This window comes from Trachurus japonicus, chromosome 24 (assembly GCF_045865225.1).
Source record: "Trachurus japonicus isolate A0001 chromosome 24, Traja_1.0".
NCBI lineage: Eukaryota > Metazoa > Chordata > Actinopteri > Carangiformes > Carangidae > Trachurus > Trachurus japonicus.
Window position 1 is genome coordinate 18469571 of NC_140930.1, and position 18012 is coordinate 18487582.

Here is an 18012-nt window from a genome sequence, read left to right on the forward strand (position 1 = left end):
TCACTATGTGGGTGAATCAGACTTCCAGTAAACCAGAGAACATTACATGCGTGCAGAAGCGATTAAAAAAATAATTATTTTATATCATAATTATTTTGTCAGATATTGCAAATTTAGTGGGAATGGTAGTTATTGCTTTCAAATTTTACTGCAAAAAAAAAAAAAAAAATACAAATGATGATGATGTGATTCTTGCCATGGTCTGCGGTGTGTGTCCTTATGTCTGGAGAATGTGATGTGTAGGCCGGGGCATCTCTGTAGCACCGCAATGCTTCAGTTATAATGGTACTCTTTATTTGAAGAACTGCTGCTCCTGTGATCTGGATACTGCACTTGTCTGTATTATGACGTTGATAAATATTTCAATTAATCATTTGGACCTACGTTACTATAAAGTCTGTAGCCTACAAATGTTAATGTTAAGAAATCATGGGACATATTGTGAAATGTGTTTATTGACCATCTTGATGAAAGTTAGCTTGGAGACTGGAAGCAGGGGCAAACTGGCTCTATCCAAGGCTCACCACCACTTCTACAGCCAAGAAATAGTCAGACAACTAAAACCACAACTTGTCATCTTTACACTTTGGTATTTCCACATCAACTCAAACTCCAATTTGACTTCCATCCTCCATCCTGTCCTATCAGCAGCAGCTCTACAGGGACTGAGAGGAACATGACCTACAGCAGAAATCTACTGAACAAAAATAGTTTTCACCTCGACTCCATTGGAAGACGTAAGCATTGTTTTTTCTTTTTGATTCACTGTGTCGCCCTTTATAACTTGATCAATCACTACAGATACCGTTAATAGGTTCAGAACACACAAACTGTGGGAGATTTGTGTGAACAGCTGGAGATTACACTTCTCTTAGTGCGCCAGAGAGAAAAATGAAAAACAATAGTGTAAAAATGCGGGGGGTCTTGGCATATGTTTTTTTTTCAACACTACACATTTTGCTTCCTGTCCGTAGTTATCAGCCATAATGAAATCAAGAATAATGGCCTTTTTTCAAGAACATATTAAGCGTCTCAAATATTTTCTTCCCTCAGTGCAGCTGAGACGAGAGGTCTGAACGACAGACTCTCTCAGCAACACTCAGCTGTCAGCTAAACATAAATCTTACAAGAATCACCGTACACTAAGCTGAAATTGAAGTGCACCTCGGTGCCACAACTAGGATGCCAGCCTACTAGAGGGATGCCAGGGGGGTAGCTGTTACACTCCACACTCCTGTGATCCGGCGTCCACATGCCTTGTCGCCGGGCAGATTTTGAAACGACTGTCTATGACGCCAATGCAATCTTGGCAATCAGGGTTGGGCCGTGCTCGCATTTAGCTACTGCTGCTGCATGTAACTTTGTGTGAATGTGTCTGTATGGGGTTGTAGGGGTGAAAGAGGGGTGCAACCTGACCCCTTTCCTCCTCTAACTCGGTCTCTCTCTCTCTCTCTCTGTCTTTCTGTCACACACACACACACACACACAAACTGGGACAGCTGCCATACTTGGGGCCTCTCCCAGCGCACCAGAGGAAAAGGCTACAGCTAAAAGAACCTTTTTTCCCCTCTTTTTTCATCCTTTTTTCCCTCCCTCCTCCTCCATCTCTTTCACTTTTTTCTTCTGGTGGTCATACGTTTAAATCCTACAAGGCTCCCTGGGGTCAACAAACACCACCGTCCCCGCCCCTCGTCTCTCATTGCTTCCTCCACTAGCCAGCAGACTGGAGACTTCAATCAGGGCTCTGTCGGATCAAGAGTCATTGAGGGACCGCATGGAGTGTGTATTCATGTGTGTATACTCAAGGACTCATAGTGATCTATCTGTTTAAGGCTCATACAAGTTGATGCTAATGGTTTAAATGAATTCAATAAAACATTTAATCCAAACAGCACCGTTCATGTCCCATCATCATCTCACAGCATCACTCAGCGACAGCAGCACGGGGAAAAAAAAACAGTTATCACCTTTTCTCCCGAAGCTAAACAAGTATGTGACAACAGGTGGAGTGAGACAATTAAACAAGCTATAAGTAGCATTAGGAGGCTAACCGCTGCCGGCCCGGCCCGGCCTCGGGGCTCCTTCTAGAGCTCCCTCAGGACCCCAGACGGCAGGCTGGCCCTCGACATAGCAGGCGGCCAGAGAGGACGCCTGACCCTAACCCAGATGATGTGCGATGGATGTGGTGGGAAAAGGGCGGGGTGGAGGAAGTGAGCGACGGGGGTGGGGGGTGGGCTTTAAAGGGTAGAAGGGTAGCAGGGAGGGGTGGGGGTATCAGGTGTCAACAGACAACTCCCCGAAACTTTGTGTGTGAGGTCTGCGCTGTTTTCTTAGCCACCCGAGACACGCCTCTTTCAATAAAGCGGTGCGAGGAAAGAATTAGCCACTTTCAGCTTAAATATTTAACAAGAGGAAAACAGTCAAAGGAAATGAATTACAATTACTGAATCAATTTACAAATTAAAACCTTCACTTTCAATTGAAGGTGGATTCAAGTTGTGAACCCACTGAGCTTCAGGTGTAATCTACGGCAGGCAAATAGCAACAAAACCAAAAATGAATATCAGAATTGTAAAAAACAAAACAAAACAAATCTTCATGTTCAACATTTGTCAATTTACATTTTAGCTGAAACTGCTTTATAGCTTGAACATAATATTATATGACGTTTAAGTTTTAGGGTCATTTTTTAAAGGATAAATGCAAAATTTTAATTACCGGCACCTCAATTGGATGTGTCAACTTTGGGAAAGTTTGACACCCATTTTCCAAAATTGTCTAACATTTTGATAATGGGAATAATGGTTAGTGCCTGGCAACCATTTCACCTCACTTATTATATTTTCTGATCCAGTGTATCCCCCTGGTTTTCTTCAATTAACACTCAGTAATATCCTTCCCATTGCTATCAACTGGATGTGTCTAATAAACGGGAAACTGAGAGACGATTATACACTGCATACCCCAAATTCCCTCAAATCACGACTACTTATCCAAACATACAGTAAATCCACACCTGCTAAATTAAATCTACTCCACCAATGATCAGCTTTATGTCAGAAATGTGAATATTTTGAGCCAATAAAAGATAAAAAACCAAACACTTCCAGAAGTTGCAAATCTCCTCTGGATGCACATGGGTTTGCGTAGCATGATTAAAATCTCTGCCCTTGCTCTGAGCTCTCATTTCCAACCTGAACAATTAATCAATGTCTGTGAGCTGCAGCTCAAATTCACATTATAAATGATATCACTGCCCTATTTAAAGCAGGTGAAGTAATTGTGGAATACGGACATCAATATTTGATATTTGGATGGCAGCAAGACAAGATGGATGCTCTTTCTTTCTTTCTTTCTTTCTTTCTTTCTTTCTTTCTTTCTTCCTTTCTTTCTCTTTTTCTTTCTTTCCCTCTCTTATTAATTCTCTGCGTGTTTGTGTTATTGTGTGCATGCACTGTACAGTATGTGTGAGTGACAGTACTCCACTGGGGTCAGGCCGTAACCCAAGCCGGGGCGAGTCTGACAGAGCAACACAAAAAGTGGGAGAAAAACAACATACTTCATGTGCTCTGTCCCACTTCGTGCTATTATTACTGTCGAGGCTGGCAGGTCAGAGAGAGAGAGGGGGAAGAGAGAGAGGGGGGAGAGAGAGAGAGAGAGAGAGAACCAGGCCTGATGGAGGAGGAGGAGGAGATGAAATTACACCTGTTCTGGTGGCTGACTAACGACTTTGAAATGCGAGTGGACCTCGCTCGCCGCCAAAATCATTTTCCCAACAATACAGCCTGATCTTTAAACAAGCAGAACTGGGACGCTGTGCTGACGTGACGCAGAGACAGCCCGCTGTGCCGAGACACTAACAAACCCTCAGGCTGTGTGTGTTTTTTCTGTGCGTGTGTGTGCGTGTGTGTGCAGAAGCACGTGTTTGGGGTCTAAAAGATAAGGGAGTGACAAAAAAATAAGTTTAAATCTTTTAATTGAATTAATCAGTAACTTAAGTGACAATGAACTCACTTGAATTACATGCACACCTTATGCTTCCAGCTTCACACACACGGTTCCCAAATCGTTGTCTATGTCCATGTCTCATTCACTCTGACTGCTGCCATATGGTTACTGTACCCTCACTGAACCACATCTGCTGTGTGTTAGCGCACACACACACACACACACACACATACACACAGGCGGCCACACATCTCTCCATCGCACCCATACTTCAGACTTGTGTGGCCGATGCGAGGTACACTCACCCACCCACACACACACCCACACACATGTATACAGTAGCCTTTAACTCACCATCTGTTCGTTGAGGTCCTGTGAGGCCTCCATGGCTCCTCTGGTTGTGATCCACAGCACACTGAAGGAGTAAAAAGGAGAAAATTAAATGTGGGTCAAGTAGGTATAATGAGTTTTTTTATTTACATGTGCACGGGTTGAGTAGTAAGTGATCACCTACACTAAATGTTCTGCAGGGATGTTGGTGAAAAGCAGACTTACAGGGGGGTCTAACTGTCAAATTCAATCACTCATTGTCCAATTTTTGGTTGAAACCACCCGTCATACTGTATTAATTTCTCATTTTTTTCTATATCTTCCCGCATCTGTTGTTCAGGCCTTCTGTCGGCGTGTTTATGTGCGAGCAACAGGAGACTGAAGGAGGGAAGCAGCAGCGTTAACTTCAGCATATCATCTTCAGCCGAGGGTGAAGTGGAGAGATAATTGCAGAAGTAAATATCAACAATGAAAATGGAGAAGTGTAAACGATACGGCTGCTTGGCTGCCTCCGGACCACAGACACAGTGGCTGGCTAGAGCACGAAGACAGTGAGTGACCCTATTAATACTAGACAGAAGAGAGGTTGGATGCAGGAGCCGGAGAGGCCGAGGTGAACGTCGTCTACACCTCCAGTGAGCTCGAAGATGAGATGTTGGACGAAAATGAAGCCAGAAATGACATTGTCCTCCTTTTCTTTTCTTTCATTTTTTTTCCCTGTTACAGTCATGCAGAGAATGATGCTGCAACAAAAGGCCAGCTGACAACAATGGGAAACAATGCCATCATCCCCAACAGCACGGCACAAAATGGCTTCTCTCTGCTTTATCGTGCGAAGGCCGTCAGAAAAGTTTGACAGCTGAACAAAAGAGTGGGCTGCATAGACACACACTCACATGCAAACACAAAAGTCCTGCCCTGTCATTAGATCTGCGGTTCCCACCAAGTGCGGTAAGGAGTGCCACTGAACCGTTTCCTGCTAGTTTCATGCGTTTGCTCCATTTCACCTCAGCTTAAGTCAATAAATATTTTTCTGCACCTGCACTTTGAGGGAGAAGGAACAAGCTGCACACGTTGTGCTCTCTGCTCCGCGTAATGACAGGTCTGTGTCGTACAGTGTGGTCAGCTAAGTGAAGGATATATATAGCACATATCACACGTATGGTGTGTATGATGATGCATTCACAATAGAAGTGTTTCTTCCTCTACAGAGGTTGATTAGTATATTAGATTTACTCAATATAAAGTCTATCTCAAAATTGGAGAAACTTACAATCATAAACATTAAGTTAAAGCAGTAGTTTTCAGTTAGTTCGGTGTGTGTGTGTGTGCGCGCGCATGTGTGTATGTCTGTGGAGGTTTCTGGCTCGATCCTTTAAACTAACTGGCATCCTTTTAATTTTTCATAGCGTTCAGCTCCTCCTCGCCTGAAACCGAAGACAATAATGCGTCTCTCAGGTGAATTGATTTGTGCCCAAGCTTCTGACCCCCTCCCCTCTCTCACCCTCCCTCGCTCCCTCCCCCCTACTCTCCCTTCCTCCCCCCTCTCTCTCACCTCTGTGGAGGGCAGAATCAGCCCTCTATCTATCTGGTTTGCGTTTCACTCTCCCCTTCATGTTTTATTCTTCTTAAACAAGGATGTGAAATTTACCAATCAAATTTATGAGCAGTGCATTAAAGTTGAGCTGATTTTAGGAGGCATTAAAGTGTTAAACTTAAGTATATTCTGGGAATAATGCCAGTACAGCAACTTGGAATAGGACTTTAATATATGAAATAGATATGTCATAATATGTCATATTTGCTGGTTTTTAAAAATGTACATTTTGTGCTTCTGATTACCAACTGGTTTGCCCACTCCTAATGTGTTGTATCCCACTCCACACGACTGACTACAACCAGCAGTTACCTGACACTGCGCAGGGAATCAATAACGCCTGCCATTTCCTTCAGCCTCCCAGAAGAGAGAATTATATTTCTCTCTATGGCTATTGACAACGACATAAGACACACATGTGGGACGGCGGAGGAGCAGCAGCAGCAGCAGCAGCAGAGAATGGACTTGCACGGCTACACCGCGGTAATTTCACGCTATAAAAGCCGAAGAGGCGGGGGGGGTGTTGAACAAACCGCAGACTGCTGCTGACTGGAGAGGCTCGAGTGAAAAGTCACAAATTCAATTCGACTCAAACCTCATTGACTTCGCAGTCGTTTTACGCATGAATCGATTTTTTGGATGACACGTTTACAAGGTTTACACCTTTCCACAGGTCTTAATTGTTAATATACGGTTCTTCCTCTTCTCCTGTATCTGTGGCACTGAGTTTCAGTGGGCCATATTTACTACTAGAGCTTTTATTAGTAGGGATAATTGTGCGCGTCATTCTTTTAAAAAGTAAAAATAATAATAAAAAGTCTCATGTGGGCCAAGTACAGGCCTACCACAGACATCTCTACCAAACTATAAAGAACCAGAGGGCGACTAAGAGAATGTGAGGTTATGAGGCTTCTGCTTTATTACATTACAAAAATTCAAATTCGGTCAGATGCTCTTATTTTTGCACCCAGGGTTTTATACTGGATTTATTAAAAGGGTGTTTTAGATTATTGTCCTGCAAGAGCAAAAATAAAAATGAATAAATTACACAAAGAAGCAAATATAAAATGTTACATAAAGGGATAGAATTTAATAGATCAGAAAAAGTTGCCCCTCATAAACTAATATTGTCCTTTTTAAATATTTTTAAATATATTTTTATAAGACAGTAAACGCCAGTCCACAGCCTTACATCATAATGCAAAACAGGCTATTTCAAATTTAGTGCACTTTATTCTAAATGTTGAAACTGCTATTTAATTCATTTTTCAAAGGCCGTGATATTAATTCATCCCCAGCCCCCATGGGCCTCTGCAGGACTTTATCATTGTCCCCCCCAAAAAATCTCCACAAACCAAATCCCGTCCACCCTCCTCTTGTGCATTAAAGCGCGTTGGTTAAGTATGAGTCCTTAATGTGAAATCTAATCTGTATGGATTACGGTGCAGTAGGCCCTATCAGATTTTGAGTCGGCACGTAACTTGTCATGTTGTTAGGGGCAGGCCAATAGCCAGGGGCCATTCAAGCCCCGACAGCCGTGGTATAAGATTCCTATTTCCTACATATCAAATATAAACACAAACTCCACGTGGGATGAGAGGAGAGATGGGGAGAAAAAGCTGTGGACACGCGGGGAGGGTGGAGGCTGAACACTGATGATATCCAGATATAAAGATGTGGAGCACACACTGAAATAATAACCAATTACATTTTTAATTAGTCATGTATAAAAAAAAAAATTCTAAATAAGAAAAGCGTCACGTGACTCCATCTTTACGTGAATGAGGTCAATTCAATTCCTACCGATTTATTACTGATGTCAACCTGTTAAAAGTTATGATTTTTTCTTTATTTTCTTCTTCTTCTTCTTTTCTTTTTTTTTTTACCTGAACATTAATATTTGGATGAAATTAAATAAAACGGGTTTAACCTGCTGAGGATGAAGTTTAGACTCAATATTAAAGTGAACGTTATTTTTTATATAAACTTAAATATGACCTCCCTTGATTAATTATTTGGATATGTAGACTAACACCTTTACAACTATTTACATTAGGGAATTCATCTTATTGTCAGTGTTAATCATTCGTTGTCGGGGTGTAAAGTTTCTTTTATCAGTCATGCTTTTAGTCCGGATACGATCTGATATTTATTTATAAAAATCCACGAAATGAATCAGACTGACTCAGAGGTAAAAACTATGACAGCTACTGAGTTATCATCCTCATACATGAGCCACCTCAGCTGATCTGCGACCTGCTGCTGTTTGGCAGAGTAAAACCACACATCTGCAACTGTGTGGAAACGGAAATAAATAAATAAATAGATAAATAAATAGATAAATAAACAAACAAATTAATTAATTAATAACAGAAGAAGAACCATGGCCTACCTGTGTTGAAATTATTTTTCGTCCCAACAAGAAATCAGCTCCCAGATTTCCTTCACTTCTTGGAAGCTCTCATCATCAAATGCAGTGTGGTCGCCGCACAGCTCTCCCTGCTGTCTGCAGGCTGTCACTGACTGGACCAAAACACTTCAGCCACTGCTGGCCATTAGCAGCAAGACTTTCCCCCCCAGAAAAACACACACACACGCGCAAGCTCGAGGAGCAACTTAGACTCGGTCAAACTAATTTACAAACTCAGTTGCGCGTCCCGGGACTCGGTCTCGGTGACCGGGCCGCTCACTTGTGCGGGAAAAACCATTATTTTCAGTCCGCGTCCAAGTTTGAGCACCAGGCTGTTCAGAGGCATTACACTCAACTTCATTATTGAGGACCGCGCGGCTGCGCATGCGCTCAGCTGCCATGCCGACACTATTGGGCAAGTGTCCAAAGGAGTAATGGGGTTCAGAGGGGTGGGTGGGTATGAGGGGGTGGGGGGGAGTTACAGAGATGACATTCTTATTAATAGTTTGGTCCAAATGACGTGCTCACAGTTTTATTTATATTTATCCCATCGTAGCAAAAACAACATGCACCAACTGAGCAGTATCTATCTATCTATCTATCTATCTATCTATCTATCTATCTATCTATCTATCTATCTATCTATCTATCTATCTATCTATCTATCTATCTATCTATCTATCTATAGGTTTATTTGGGAAGACATGTTGTTACATATAGGTCTTTTATTTAATTATGATTGCTTATATTCCTTCAACATTAAAAACTTTTTTTTGTTTATTTTATTTTCCACCACACTTGTTGCTGTTTCAGGTGTTGTTGAGAAATGCAACGTTTTATGCATTTATTTTATTTTATTTTAATCCAACCAACTTCTTTTGTTCGGGACAGGACAAAATGTGACTTAAATTTATCTCATCAGTTTTAGAGAAATTAAATGTGCCAAGGTCATAATAAGGTTCCATACTAAAAAAAAAAAAAAAAGTAGGCTATATTTCACCTGTAGTTTGAGGGTGGTTTTCTGGATACACATGAGGACACTCATGAACAACAGCAGAATCATCACTGTGGTGGATGCAGCCGTAGGCAGCTCCTGAGTTTACATGATGAATGAGCTACATAAAGTCACTCATGTAGTACACACATCAGAGCAGACATGATAGTTACACGGACAGGCGGGGAAAACATTGTGCAAGTTAATCTGTGTAGAGACATGGAGAACAATTACGGCAAGGAAAGCCAGAAAAACGCACAAAAAGACAGCAACAAACATAAATCAGAATGTCTCAAATAAATCATGTGAGAGTCCAATCAGACAGCACTGCTCCTCCATGACCTCAAAAAAAGATGACAGATTTGGCCTCGGAGTGAAGTTTATTTGAAAAATTGAATGTTTGTTATGGCTTATGGATTCTATGACTGTTGGATCCCGCTGGCCTCGGACCAGCGCTCTTTTACCATGCTGTCATTTATTTGGGATGATGATGTCAGCAGCCTCTCTGACTGATCCGTGATTGTTGGTTTAGAGATCCTGCTGCATCCTACATTCTTTCCTCTGCTTTCTCTGCGGCTGTCATGCACACAAATGCAATATTTGTTTATGTGATTCCAAAGGCTTTTTGGTAATATTATGGAGAATGAAAAGAGCTTAAGTTTCCCTGGCATCGTCCACTATACACAAATACTGTTTAGAAAAAAAGAAAAAAAAAAGATGTTCCTTGTGGCATTGGCTGGCAGGCCCAGAGAGAAAGAGAAAGTCACTCACATACTAGCGAAGCAAAATAAAAACACAGGGAGCAAGAGAGAGAACTAAGATGTTATATTCATTTTCCCCCTTCATCGCAATGTTTACCCTCACTTCTTTCATCTTTCTGTCCCTTCATTTTCCTTTTCCATTTGTCTGTTTCATTGGTTGCTGGAGCTTATCCCAGCTGCAGGCTGCAGAAAAACATGGACGCAATATTAGTGATGTCAACCTCACATTAGTGGCTTTAATTTTTTTTCTTTTTTCTTTTTGGGAAGACTAAGCTCTGGGTCTGTCGTTCGCCACTGTCTTGTCATTTATAAGGAGCAAGAAAATCAGCTGGAGCCAAGGCTGCGTGAGCATCTCCCCCAGCGTAAACAATACTATTCCCTCTTCTTTGTCCAGGCTCCCCCAGAGCAACACAACGAAGAGCTTTCTGACACGACACCCCTATACATCAAACTGACATCACTTGTCTGTGCCTGTCCAAACCACTGCAAATCACTGCTGAGAAATAAATCCATTTTATGATGTGACAACACTTTGAAACAACTTGGTTAGGCTGAGACAAAGATCATGCTTTGGTTAAAATAATTACTTTGTTAAGGTTAGGGAAACATTGTGGTTTGGGTTGAAATGACCACTTTGTTAAAGTTAGCGGAGCTTCGTTGTCATGGTTACAATAATAAACATATGGTTAAGATCTGGGATTGATTGTGGTCATGATTTATAAAAAATGAAAAAAAAAAAAAATTACTGTTGTGGAAACAGGAAACGAACAGTGGTAAAGTCTGATGTTTCTGTAGCAGAGGACGAGGCAGTGATCCCTATCTGGCTTCCCACCCCATTGGAAGCAACTTGTTTTTGCTTTTTTGTTTGTGGGGACACAAAATCTAAAATAACAAAAAATTCAAGCTTGTTTGATAAAAAATAAAGGTATTTATCTTCTATTGCAATTTATTTTCATCCTTTTGACACTATTAAAGGGATAGTTCACCCAAAATTCAAATTTCACTCATTATCTACTCACCCTCATGTCGACTAAGGGCTGGGAGAATTTTCAGAGTCCTCCATGCCTTCTTGGAGTTACGGGGGGGGTCCGCACAGCAGTATTTGTCCATATAATGGTTGTGAATGGTGCTCACTTTTCTTCGTCCAAAAAGACACACCAAAAAACATCCAAATACCTCCATACTGCTCGTCTGTAATGTCCCTCTTGTATTGAAGCCCCGACATGAGAAATTGTTCCGCCGGCAGGAAGATCAGTGAACTGGGAGCTTCCGCTACAAACAAGCTTAAAATATAGACTTATTTAATTTTTTTCGGAACAATTTCTCATGTTGGGGCTTCAATACAAGAGGGACATTACAGACGAGCAGTATGGAGGTATTTGGATGTTTTTTGGTGTGTCTTTTTGGACGAAGAAAAGTGAGCACCATTCACAACCATTATATGGACAAATACTGCTGTGCGGACCCCCCCGTAACTCCGAGAAGGCACGGAGGACTCTGAAAATAGTGAGTAGATAATGAGTGAAATTTGAATTTTGGGTGAACTATCCCTTTAACTACCACTAAAACTTAATTTTCACTTGTAAATGAATATCTGTTCCGCATCAAGTGAAGTCGCTTCAGCAATTAATTTCTTGAAGTCAGAGTGTAGCAATCACCATTAAAGAAGAAAATTCTGTAAGACCTGCCATGACGTTCATTGACTGGCACCAGTCTGTCATCTTCAGAGCTGACACCATTTTCCAACTCAGCTTTTTTAGTCATTTATTGAACAGGGGAAGCAGCACAAAGTCATACGATGCCATGCGTAGTAGGCGTGACATTACATGATGACTGATGTGTGTGTGTCTTGGCGCTGTATTGGGAGGGTCAAATTCAGACCCTTGGCATGGCCTGTGGTCAGCCACTGGCATGGCAAACAGTAGCCTGATGCTACAAGAGAGGGAATAATAGTGACTGTAAACTGAAAACACTGTGCGAAGAATACACACTCAATACACTCAGGTAAAATCTCCCTTGATGCTCTTCTAAAATGGTCCCATAGTTACTGGGGTAAGAGTGAGTTACTGTAATATGAAGTCCATCTTGGAGCGCAGTGCACTTTGACTGATGCAATGTTGCACACCAACACAGATATATTTAGTAACACATCTTTAACACATTGCACTTAGAGTTTTTTGATCACTGGAGGTTGGTCCTATAAAAACCTCTAATGTTATTTAATGTAATTTATCAATATCAGTGTGAATATTTTATTTATCTCAATTTCTTCTCATACTTCCCACACCCATATTGCACCTAATGCACCTCAAGTTTATTTCATGCTACCTATTTCACCTTGACCTGTGTCAAGAAAGAAAAAAATATGTGTTGTGCAGCTCATATACTGGCTCCTCCTTGATTTTACATGGACAGTGTGTACATGTGTAAACACATCTGTCCAATAACTAATAAGTAAACAAAGGATACAAAGCGTGACATGGTATACACCCCTAGTCCTGTTTCACTCTACACAAATTCCTAATCCAGCTGGAGTCACTAGCACGGCATTAAGAGCACAGTCCCTCGCTGGCCTCAATAAAAATGAGTCAAACTTTTCGAAAATGATCAAAAAATGCTCATTTGGATCATTTTGTGTTAAGTGTGTGAATGGTTAACAGCAGAATCTGCCTGCTGTCACAGTATCTGTTTCTTTTTGTCCCATTTAACCCTTCAATAAGAGTGAGAGCGAACACCGCTGTGCCTGTCTCCTTCTCCTTCCCACAGCAGACTCAGGCCTGAACCCTGCTGCTCGGTGATTGACACATTCTGGCAGAATAAATTAAAACCTCAAGCTGTGACAGAGCCCGAAATAGCAGGAAGCTGTCGCTGACCTGCAGTCTCTAGTGCCACATGTCAGCAAGCTTAAAAAACTTGGCAGAACATTCTGCACAAAGGAAGCATGTACAGGTGTTTGTGTGTCTCTGGCGTGTTGGTGTGAGAGTGTCCGTGTGTATTTACATGAGTCAACAAGTTTGGGTGTTGGGTGAAGCTTTTAACTAATGGAACAATTTAGTTTTTAGTGAACGCTAATGTCTCATACTTTTTTACTGTGAAAACCAATTTCAACTTGTTTAATTAAACTGAAACCGCTTTGGAATTCGAAGGCAGTGGCAGATGGATCTATTTTTTTGGCCAGCTGTTCTCCGGAGGGTGACGCTGGGGTGGGGGGGGGTCTAAGCCCCAAGATGTTTAGTGGTGTAGGACTGCGGGTCCCCTTGCCAAGTCACAGAGCTCCTGGTTCTTGCCAAGCTGGGGGTGGGTGAGAGAAAATGCCATTTAGCTGGCTGGTATTTATAGATATGTGAGGAACTTGTGCTCAGGCCGGGCCGAGGTGCTGACGACGTAAAACGAGAGGACGCTTCCAGAAGTCGAGTGTCAGGGCACACAGATAAAAATACCCGGTGAAAGATGGGCCTGGTCATTAGTGGCGCAGTCTGGCATGTGACATGGCAGCATTTCAGGGGTGATTTATGATTATTACTACAGCTAACCTATACCTCTCCCTTTCCTGCCCCCACCCTCCATCCCAAATTGGTTTGCTAAATGGGATGGCGCAAAGGGTTTATTTCAGGGGCCGAGTGTATAGAAAAAAAAAAATCTGCTGGCATTTTCGACTTTGGCAAAATGCCACAGTTGGGTTTCAGATTTTGCCACAGTATTGACAGAAAAACAAAGGGCGATATTAAATGAATCCCCTCTGGTAATTAAGATGGCGGCGCAAGAGGTGAACGCATACTTTCATATTCCTGTCAGCAGGAAAAAAAAAGGTGCAAATGCAAGGATTTTTTTTTCTTTTCCAAACACATTAAAATGGTGTTAGATTTCTGGGCATTTGTAACGATTCACTGCAGGAAGCATCAATCAATCAGTCAATCAAGTCCCTGTGCACAAAAAATGATGTTAGCTGCAGACACTGTGACGGAGAAAGAGGGGGGGGGGGGGCTAGTGAGCTCATTGCAGGCTGCTGCCTTCCCTAATTGCCGGAGCGAGCTGCCACAGGGAGGAACAAAGGAAACATTTAACACATCGTAAATTCCTGTAATGTCCTGCAGAGAAGCTGCCGCTCCGCTTACACTTACATCTTTTTTTCGCTGACTCTATATTAGCATGCAGTGACAAAAAATAGAAACATAACAGTAAAAAAAAAAAAAAAAAGACACAGAATATATTATTGTGGCTGTTATCTACAAAGGTTTGTTGTGTGTGGACTCCTGCAAAACCACTGAAATCCATATTCTCTTATCCATTTATTCTTCAGAGGGAGAAAAGGCTAAGAAAACAGCTCTGGGGCCTGTTTTAGTCTCAGGTGTGTCTGACCTTCATGTGGCAGGAAAAGCTGCTTCAGCTTCAAATTAAGACGTTTAACATTTTAAAGTTTGATATATACCCTTTCAAAATGATTGCTGGCATTAACATGCAACTCCTTTCTGCCATAATTGGAGCTATATATTATCTAAAGAACATGACTAATGTCTTCTTCTGTTCATTTGAAAAAAAAAAGTGTACATTGAATATCAAGTCCAGATTTAGACTTGCATTGTGTTTCACAGACGGGAAAGCTGTGTGGTTAATGGACATAAATACAGCACTTCTGTCCAAGAGTCTGCAAAGAAGTGCAACAGCGTTTCACTGAATTCCTTCCCAGTCTTTTATCCCTCAAGGCAAATGATGGAGCATATGTCTTACTCAGTGAGATGGTGATCGAGTGTGTGTGAGAACTGTTGAGGGGAAAGATGGAAAGAGCGAGAGAGCGAGTGTGTGATTTTGTCCCACTTTGAGAGTCCTAAGAGACTCCTCACTTGTGTGGAAGCATGATACAGTTCAGTATGTGTGTTCCATATAAATGTGCGTGCTGTGTGTGTGTATGTGTGTGAATGCACCACGTACTGCATGTGTGTGTTTTTTAGAGGAAGGAGGGGTATCAGGCCAACAAAATTAGTTTCCCATCAGCTGTGCAGCTCTCGCTCCGGTTCGGTCCCAGCCTCCGTCCAGTATTTCTTCCAGCTCCCTCCACCTAATGGCGGCTCAGGGCGGTTTTACTGCACCACCCTGGGGAGGCTACTGTGGCCAGATCCAGAACTCTTGGCTTTATGTGGATTGAATGTTTTATGGTTATGGACATAATATTTAAGTATAGGAACAGTCTCGCAAGAATCCACCCCCGCACCACTATCCCCAGGCCTAATAATTACACCAGCCTAAGAAAGGTAAGTGGGAAAAGTACATAAGTATATGAGGGACATTATCATGGAGTTATGTAACTGAGCTCACACTTGTTTAGTGAGATATACAGGTGGCCTGCCAGTTTGATCACTGGATGTTTTAACACACTGACAAATCACCTCACTCCAGACAAATGTCAGAGGCCAAAGTTTAGTATATGTCACTAAAACTACCAACTTACAGGGTGGTGCGTGGCGTGGCGCAGTGGTTAAGGTGGCCGCCTCATGTAGAGGCTACAGTCCTCAATGCAGGCGTCCCTGGTTTGAATCCCGCGTTGGGCAGACCTTTCTTGCATGTCATTCTCCCTCTCTCTGCTTCCCCCTTTCCTGTCTATCTCACTATGTGCTATCAAATAAAAGGCAAAAACGCCAAAAAATATACTTTAAAACTACGAACTTACTCTTTAAAAATCATATCATATCAGGTTTAAACTATACTTTTCACTGCCCAAATTTAGAAAAGATCAACTATAATACAAAATACAACTATGCAAAACTACAAAATGTTGTTCACTCGAGGAGAAATATCATGCTTGTCAACTTTATTCAGTCAACACTAAACTACTTTACATTTAACAAAAAGAGGCAAGTTTTCTAGTTGGGAACTTTGCAAGTGATTGTTTTTGTATTACTCATTTAGGCCACAAGAGGCAATAAAAGAAAATCCACTTCCTTACCTCGGCAGTAGATGTTTAAACAATCAAAAAATTCAAAGACTGTATTAAAAACAGAGTTTTATTTCTAGTTAAATAACCAGTCCACTAGAGCCCTAATAAGGGGGGAGAGACCAAATAATACTGTACAGTGAGGCCTTTTTTCTCTATCCAGATACTATTAAATCAAATCATTTCAGAGGTTTTAACGGCACAAGACAGATTAATCAAGTTTTTCTTTTCATCTGAATTTGAGAGAAAGGAAGAGAGACAAAGGGAAGGGAAAGCACAGCCACATCAGCTGGCCACATGGTGGTGTGTGCTGTCATGTTAAAACAGTTAGCCTTTGATAGCTACTGCTGCCGCGGTCAAAGGGCAAATCACTTGTGATTTTCACTGCTGAGAATCTGATGTATGGAGCTTGTGTGTGTCCTTTAGGTGAAATGTGTGTGCATGTTCATGAGAGAGAGAGAAAGAGAGAGGGAGTGAGAGCATGTGCAAGTCAGAGCTGCTGATAGTGTAAAAGAAATGTAGTGTCTGTGTTAAAATGTGACTAAATCTCTATGTGAGTGCGTTGTAACCCTGTCTCTAAAAATACAGTTTTTTTTTTTACGATCACTATGACCCGCTTTTCAATACTAAAAACACACAGTTACCACAACATCAGCCTGTGTGGGCTATAACACATTTCTTGTTCTTTTGACACAAATAGGCTACATTTAACACATTTGAGTTAAAGCAGAAGTAAGCGATCCGGTCGTTTTGGCTAACTTCTTGTCAGCCGGTGGAGTTAGCAGTCCCCGCCCTCGTCCCTACGTCACCACATTCACGCGCATCCCTTGGCTGCACACACAGAGAGGACCGCCCCTTTATGCCGTTCTCTCTCCTCATTGGATAAAGGTTGTAGGATACAAGGAAAGTTTTCTCCTCTGCTTACAGCAGAGCAGAGTGATTTACAGACCCGTGTTTCAGACCAAACACTCTATATAAGTGATTGCTGTGGGAAGATATAACTATTTAAGACTTATATTAACACAAACACTTCTGCTTTAAAATTTGTTTTAACTTATTCTACACACAAGTTCAACTACAGTAAGACCAAAACAGTAGATGTTAACTGGTACATTTTCAATTGCTTTCACACTGTTTGTCAAAACAGAAAAACTCATGTTCAAAGCCAAACCTAAAGGCCAAAGTGAACATCAGTTCACATTGTAGACTGAAACAAATGTATTTTGTTTCATTCCTTTTGAAAAACAGTTGATTGAGCTCATGCAAGTACATCATCACAGCTGATTCTTTTTTCTTTTTACAGTTTATTCTGCTCCTTTTTCTTTTTGTATATTTGACAATAGTGAATGACAGCTACTGTAAATGCTGATTTTTTTAAAAGTAATTTTCATTTGCAAATACTGCAAATCCTGTCATTTACTGTCTCCTTTCATAAACTTGACATTCTGCTCTGAGATGGGTCGTTCACTTTACAAAAAAAGGAACAAAATCCATGCCCAACAAGTAAAAAATAAAGAGGGGTTCAAAATAATCTACAGCACGAACATCAATTTATGATCAATACAAACAGTAGAGCTGACACATGTAAAGTGATTCAGTTTGTGTTATTCCATCAGTTGTTACTGTTTTTTTATGACACTGTACTGTGACTGACCACATGTTTTTGTTGGAAGACAACATGTGGCAGTGTTTTGGTAGATTTGGTGAGTTGCGTTAGTGTATTATTGTATTTTGGAAATGTGTGTCTGTGGTTAGTTACACTTTATGATTTTGAGCTTGAAATTAACTGTTTTGGGAATTGTGTGTTTTAGGTTTATGTGTGTAAAGAGTTTTGGAAAAGTGTTTTAAAGGGATAGTTCACCCAAAATTGAAATTTCACTCATTATCTACTCACCCTCATGTCGACTAAGGGCTGGGAGAAGTTTCAGAGTTATCCGTGGCTTCTCTGAGTTACAGGGGGTCTCGGTGAAGCAGTGCATGTCCATTATAACGGTTGCAAATGGATACCAGCTTCTCGAAGCTCCTCTTCCCGTCAAATTTGGA

At 41.4% G+C, this 18012-nt stretch overlaps 1 protein-coding gene across 6 annotated transcripts in view; it reads right to left on the minus strand.

Moving 5' to 3' along the window:
- The window catches only part of eya4 (EYA transcriptional coactivator and phosphatase 4), a 43439-nt gene extending 34747 nt beyond the window's left edge, over positions 1 to 8692 (minus strand). For 2 of the 6 annotated variants that reach the window (XR_015035263.1, XM_085771403.1), the window contains exons 1-2: positions 8268 to 8665; positions 4303 to 4363 (exon numbers count right to left, since the gene is read on the minus strand). Coding sequence is in view for 5 of the 6 variants with exons in the window: in XM_085771403.1 (XP_085627529.1) it covers positions 4303 to 4335 (33 nt within the window). In the remaining variant the exon portion in view is untranslated. Of the gene's footprint in view, positions 1 to 4302; positions 4364 to 8267 lie in introns of all 6 variants that reach the window. The other 4 variants (XM_085771404.1, XM_085771405.1, XM_085771402.1 and 1 more) reach the window with 3 other exon arrangements.
- Positions 8693 to 18012: the final 9320 nt, after the last annotated feature.